Below are 6,733 nucleotides of genomic sequence, written 5' to 3'. Positions count from 1 at the left end.
AATCTCTGTCCATTATTCACCACAGGCTGGACTTTTAACGGTGCCATAAATAACCAATAGAAGATAAAGATTCGTGCTGATTTCCCAGGGCCACACGCACGAGTGGAAGAGTCTGGGCTCATATCTGCAGAAGCGGAAGCATCAGTGATAATATCTGATCATTTAACATTATTTTCCCAAAAAAAGGAGGTTTAGGTTCGGTTCAGTCGCTTTCTTCGTACCTGCAGGTAAATTTGCTCTGCAGATTTGAGCGGCAGGTTCCACATTTCACATTTCATTCATCCACAAAACGCGTATAAAAACACAATTACAATTAAAGTTTTACAGAGCTCCAGAGCAGAACGATTTGTTCCATAAACAGTTAAACCAGGAGATGGCAAAGTGATCAGAGGCCTAAAATAGAAGAGTGGTTTGATATAATATGAAGTATTTATAATATGGAAAAACTCACCGCTTCACTTAGATTGGAAGGTCATAAATTTTAAAAAAAAATGGAAAGGATGGTTACACTATATTAAACAACATAGATCTGACTTTGTGTAGAACCTGTGTGATTGTCCGGAAAACAAAGACTGAATTTACACCCCAGTTTAAAGCTACAGTGTTTTATTTTATTTATCTATTTTTTGTATTAATTACCTGTTCTTATGAAAGTTACATTACAGTTTGTGCAAGTAGAAATGAGAAATGTGGAAATGCCGAACTAGGGACTTTGGACATTCAGAATTGACTTAATATGGACAATTTGTAAATTACTTTGTTTGCTTAATTATCATGTAAATCCACATTGTGAAAAGACAATAAAATACAAATGAAAAAAAACAACAAACAGTTAGTTAAATTCATCCATCACACTTGACTAAAATCACAATAAATATTAAATAAGTTTTCCAAGTTGTTAGATAAATCGATGACAGTTTATTCATAAATACGTCAGCAGCCTGAACAAAATGCCTTTTGAAACGATTCGTTCCAGATCTTGGGACTAAAAGCCTCAGATGGAAGCAGCTGAAGCTCTGAGTTTATTGGGCGGCAGTGGTTCAGGTGGTGGAGCATTCGCCCACTGATCTGAAGGTTGGTGGTTCGATTGCAGCTCTCAACATAAACATCACAGGTTGAGCGTCAGATCCACTGACCCACAGGTTGGTGGTGTGACTTCCAGCTCCCACAGATGAATGCTGCTGTTGTGTCCTTGGGCAAGACACTTAACCCACCTTGCCCACAGTGTCTGTGTGCACTGGTGTGTGAATGGGTGAGCTGTTCCTTGTTGTAAAGAGTTTTGAAACTTGAAGGTGGAAAAGCGCTATAGAAAAATGTGACCATTTATCATAAAAATACGTTTTCTGTTTTTTCTCCACCAACTGCAACTTTATAAACTCACTTCAGTCAGTCTGTGTTGTTTTTAACCCTCACTCTCTCCTCGGGGTCACACTGACCCGAAGAAACTTTTTTTTTTCTTCCCGCTCTCTTGGGGCGGGTCAATCAGACCCAAAAATGTATTTTCTCGCCTGGTGAGAATTTTTTTGAAAATTAATTTTTGGGTCTGATTGTAAAGAGCTTTGAGTCTTGAAGGTGGAAAAGCGCTATAGAAAAATGTGACCATTTACCACTGGATGTTTCACGTTTTTTAGAATCCTCTGGGTCGTCTGTGAGTGTCCTGAGTCCAGAGAGTCCAGCGCCTCTGAGGAGGAACAATCACCAAACTCGCCCGTTTCACCGACTGATTCAGGAGGTTCTTGTTTTTAGCAGAGACGCTCCAAACCACCAGACAAATGAAAACATTCAAACTGATTCCATAAACGTTTCATAGAACAGTGTCGTCATGGTTCTGTCCACACGGGAAAAGGAAAACTTTCTCTGACAGTGAAGACGCTGGTGCCTCTTTTACACACAGAACAATTATCGTCAAAGCTCAAATTTTGAATCAATGAATGTTCCAAGATATTTATGAGTCACACGCTCACTGACGGCTCCTTTATCTTCTTTTAAGCCGTAGTTTCTCTCTCAGCCTCGTTTCCATGTCGGTCGTTTTGTGACATGTGCAGGACTCGGCTCCAGGGTCGACTTGGGCTCGGTTCCATTTCCACAAATGTTGCTCCTCAGGATGTTTAATAATCTGGTAAAGTTTCACGCTTGTCCCATAAAAGTGAACAATCAGGCACTTTTTTGGTCCTTACAGCTCCACTCTGTTCCACCTCGTGATGTCAGCAGCTGCTTTTCTCTTTAGTTCAGTCGAGATCGGCAAGAATTCACCAAACGATTGTAGTGAAGGTGTGTGGAGCGCTTCTTTATTCCTCCTCATGATGTGTTTCTGGTTTGAGAGAAGAAGGAGGAGACGACATTCTGACGTGGACCGGGTGGTGTGCAGAATCTGGGAGCGATAAGTTCTCGTAGATCACGTGTCGAGCTCCGTCACTGACCTCGTGTGTGTGTGTGTGTGTGTGTGTGTGTGTGTGTGTGTCCTGGAGCAGAGGTGGACGAGGTGAGCACAGGAGCCTCGGAGGAGCTGGAGGAGGAGGCCTCGTCCAGTCAGATGGCCGGAAAGAGTCCCAACTTCTGCGTTCTCCTCCACGGCAGCCTGAAGGTCGAGGGGATGGTGGCTCTGGTCCAGCTCGGGTTTGTCTCCATGTTCTGCTGGTTTTTATGTCTCCTGTCCTCACCTGTCCCTCACCTGTCCCTCACCTGTCCCTCACCTGTCCCTCACCTGTCCCTCACCTGTCTCTCACCTGTCCCTCACCTGTCCCTCTCCTGTCCCTCACCTGTCCCTCTCCTGTCCTCTCCCTGTCCCTCCCCTGTCCCTCACCTGTCTCTCACCTGTCTCTCACCTGTCTGTCCCTCACCTGTCTCCTACTTGTCCCTCACCTGTCCCTCACCTGTCCCTCACCTGTCCCTCACCTGTCTCTCACCTGTCCCTCACCTGTCCCTCACCTGTCCCTCACCTGTCTCCTGTCTCCCTGTCTCTCACCTGTCCTCTGTCCCTCTGTCCCTCACCTTTCCCTCTGTCCCTCACCTGTCCCTTGTCCCTCACCTGTCTCACCTGTCTCACCTGTCTCTCACCTGTCTCTCACCTGTCCCCCTGTCCCTCACCTGTCCCTCCCTCTGTCACCTGTCCTCACCTGTCTCTCCTGTCTCCACTGTCTCACCTGTCCTCACCTGTCCCTCACCTGTCCCTCCCTGTCTCTCACCTGTCTCCCCTGTCCCTCACCTGTCCTCACCTGTCTCTCACCTGTCCCTCACCTGTCCCTCACCTGTCTCCCTCTCCCTGTCCCTCTCACCTGTCCCTCACCTGTCCCTCACCTGTCCCTCACCTGTCCCTCCCTGTCTCTCACCTGTCCCTCCCCTGTCCCTCACCTGTCCCTCACCTGTCCTCTCCTGTCCCTCACCTGTCTCCTCTCCCTGTCCCTCACCTGTCCCTCTCCCTGTCTCTCACCTGTCCCTCACCTGTCCCTCACCTGTCCCTCTCCTGTCCTCTCACCTGTCTCTCACCTGTCCCTCCCCTGTCCCTCACCTGTCTCTCACCTGTCCTCACCTGTCCCTCACCTGTCCCTCACCTGTCCCTCACCTGTCTCCACCTCCCTGTCCCTCACCTGTCCCTCACCTGTCCCTCACCTGTCTCTCACCTGTCTCTCACCTGTCCCTCACCTGTCCCTCACCTGTCCCTCTGTCCCACTTGTCCCTCACCTGTCCCTCACCTGTCCCTCACCTGTCCCTCACCTGTCCCTCACCTGTCTCTCACCTGTCCTTGTGTTTCAGGCCGGAGTGGTTTGGGATGCTTTATTCTCAGGCCGACAGTAAAAAAAAGTCCAACCTGATGATGTCACTGTTTGAGCCTGGACCTGAGCCTCTGCCGTGGCTCGGGAAGATCTCACACCTGGGACCCATCTCAGGTGAGTCGCCCGCAGGAGGCGCTGGGTCCAGGTGAGTCGCCCGCAGGGGGCGCTGGGTTTAAGGGGGTTGGGGGGCAGATTCTCCTCATCATGTTTTTTGAAGTACAGGTGTGTGCACGAGGGAATGGAGCAAATTCTGGTGAATATTGGGAATTCTTTTTAAAAATGTGGAAACATAAATCCATCCTCAGATTTCAAGATGGATTGTTTTTCGTTTCAGTCGTCCCATTGTTGCAGTTCAGTTTATCCTAAAGATCTAATTCTTGTAGTTTTTAGTCCTTTAAAGAGTTTTTGCTTCTGCATCAGAAAACTCAGATAAAAAGTGACACTTATGACCCTAAGGACATAAATGTCCTCTTACAAAAACAGATTCTTTCAAAAGGGCAGTTAAAGGGTTAAAATTCTGATGATTTTTGTAAATGTGAAATTCAGATCTTTGGATTTAATCAGAAATGTTGTAAAAAAGTTTACAGCTCTTTTTGTTGCTGGACATTTGTGTCAGAGTTGCGTTTCTTCACTTTGGTCGTGTTTTACATCAGACACAAGAGGAAGTCGTTTCACTTTTGTCTGAAGCTTAAACCTAAACTGATTTTAAAGAATATTTTTCTTCGTCAATAATAAACAGGAGGTTTTATGTGAATAATCAACAGAATCATAAATGTGGTCAGTGTCACTACAGCTCCGTGTAAATACTTTTATACTTTTATTTATACTTTGAAATAAACTTTGTTGATGATGGAAGTGACTTTTATCAGTAACATTTGTTGTTGTTGTTTTTCCTTCCACAGAAGCTCCGGAGAACCCGTACGGAGAAGACGACAGTAAAAGTCCTTTTCCCGTTCAGCCTCCGGTGAAACGCAGCTACGCCCAGAACGTGACGGTGTGGATCAAAGCCAGCGGACTCCAGGTACAAACACACCTGCAAACATCTGGATCAACTCTGTGGAACGTTCTAACTGCAGCGTTTTCATTCTTGGGTCATGTTCAGACGGACGTGCAGAAGATCCTGAGGAACGCCAGGAAACTACCAGACAAAACTCAAACGTTCTACAAGGTCAGACATTTCCCCGACGTCTTTGTGAAGAGTCTGATTCAGTTTGTGGTTTTAAACGTTCTGTGTCTTAAAGGAGCTGAATCGTTTGAGGAAAGCCGCTTTGGCGTTCGGGTTCTGGGAGCTGCTGAAGGGCGTGGCCGACCTGCTGGAGCGCGAGTGCACCCTGCTACCGGACTCCGCCCACCCCGACGCCGCCTTCCAGCTGTCGCACGCCGCCCAGCAGCTCAAACTCGCCAGCACCGGGGACTCGCAGTACGCCGCCTTCGACCACAACATCGCCCCCATGCACACGGACTTCTCCAGCTGAGCCCACGCACATAAGACTCCTCCAACGACGCACACGGACTTCAACCGACGCACACGGACTTCAGCCGACGCACACGGACTTCAGCCGACGCACACGGACTTCAACCGACGCACACTTCAACCGCGACACGACTTCAACCGACGCACACGCACACGGACTTCAACGACGGACTTCAGACACACGACGACACACTTCACGGACCGACTTCAGCCGACGCACACGGACTTCAGCCGACGCACACGGACTTCAGCCGACGCACACGGACTTCAACCGACGCACACGGACTTCAGCCGACGCACACGGACTTCAACCGACGCACACGGACTTCAACCGACGCACACGGACTTCAACCGACGCACACGGACTTCAACCGACGCACACGGACTTCAACCGACGCACACAGACTTCAACCGACGCACACGGACTTCAACCGACGCACACGGACTTCTCCAACCAAACTGACTAGGGATGGGCATTCGATGAAATTTTCTTAATCGATCGTCGGAAGAATTAACGATCGATTATCGATTAATCATTAATGTTTTTCTATTAAAATGATCATCATTATTATTACTATCTGCACTAATCTGCATCAATAAATTCAACTTTACGACATATAAACATAACGACTCTAGATCCACATCAGCTGTTTGACATTATAATGTGTTTAATTCAGTTTTGTTCAAATCTCACAGAAACAAAACTTAAAACCACATCACTAATTTACATAAACTAAGTGAAGATAAAACTCCAGCTCTTGTGTCGCTGATGTGGTTCAACTTGTGTTGGATTAAAAGACATGACTCAGGTGAATACAGGTCAGTGTGACCAGATTTGTGTTTGTCAAAACCAGGACAGCGTACGGGGGGAGGGGGGCGGGGCCTCGTCATCCACATTGAGCGACTCTCACCTGGAAAAACTTTTTCCCACTGGACACAGAAACATATGTGCTGCTTTATCCACTGTGCACATGGACTCACACTTGTCCCAACGCAACGGAAAGTGTGGAATTTCTTCTACAAATCCTGGTTAAATCCACATTTGTGCTTCGGTTCGTTACAGACTGACCCACTGTTTGTGTCTCGCTCCTTCTGATGCAGAGACACATGTACACACCTGTTTGGTCACGACACACACACATACATTCAGTTTGTCCATTAAAATGAATGGAATCCATGAAATTCTTAATGATCAATTATCGATTAATCGACGAGTCATGCCCATCCCTAGAACCGACGCACACGGACTCCTCCAGCCGACGCAGCACCAGAACCACATGTTTGGACACTTTCAGTTGTTTCTTCTTTATTTCCTGGATTCTTTACACTGAAGCATCAAAACTATGAAGGACACATGTGAACAACCAAAAACAACTCAAAATACTTTGTTTTAATGAAAAAAATGAACTTTCCCCTTTGCTTTGGTTTGCACTTTTGGCATTTTTTTTACCACGACACGGCTCAGCTGTGAACTGAAAACCATTTC

General features: G+C 47.1%; 1 protein-coding gene across 1 annotated transcript in view; it reads left to right on the top strand.

Annotated features, from left to right (window-relative positions):
* Window positions 1-5,357, top strand: part of ints14 (integrator complex subunit 14) — a 26,863-nt gene extending 21,506 nt beyond the window's left edge. Inside the window, exons 8-12 of the mRNA XM_055155727.1 lie at window positions 2,472-2,616; window positions 3,754-3,887; window positions 4,676-4,794; window positions 4,876-4,941; window positions 5,015-5,357. Coding sequence (XP_055011702.1) covers window positions 2,472-2,616; window positions 3,754-3,887; window positions 4,676-4,794; window positions 4,876-4,941; window positions 5,015-5,248 — 698 coding nt within the window. The 3' untranslated portion in view covers window positions 5,249-5,357. The remainder of the gene's footprint in view (window positions 1-2,471; window positions 2,617-3,753; window positions 3,888-4,675; window positions 4,795-4,875; window positions 4,942-5,014) is intronic.
* Window positions 5,358-6,733: the final 1,376 nt, after the last annotated feature.

Source organism: Boleophthalmus pectinirostris, unplaced genomic scaffold (genome assembly GCF_026225935.1).
Source record: "Boleophthalmus pectinirostris isolate CB_2022bp ecotype Guang Dong unplaced genomic scaffold, ASM2622593v1 HiC_scaffold_2, whole genome shotgun sequence".
NCBI lineage: Eukaryota > Metazoa > Chordata > Actinopteri > Gobiiformes > Gobiidae > Boleophthalmus > Boleophthalmus pectinirostris.
This window is presented reverse-complemented; position numbering and strand designations above follow the sequence as displayed.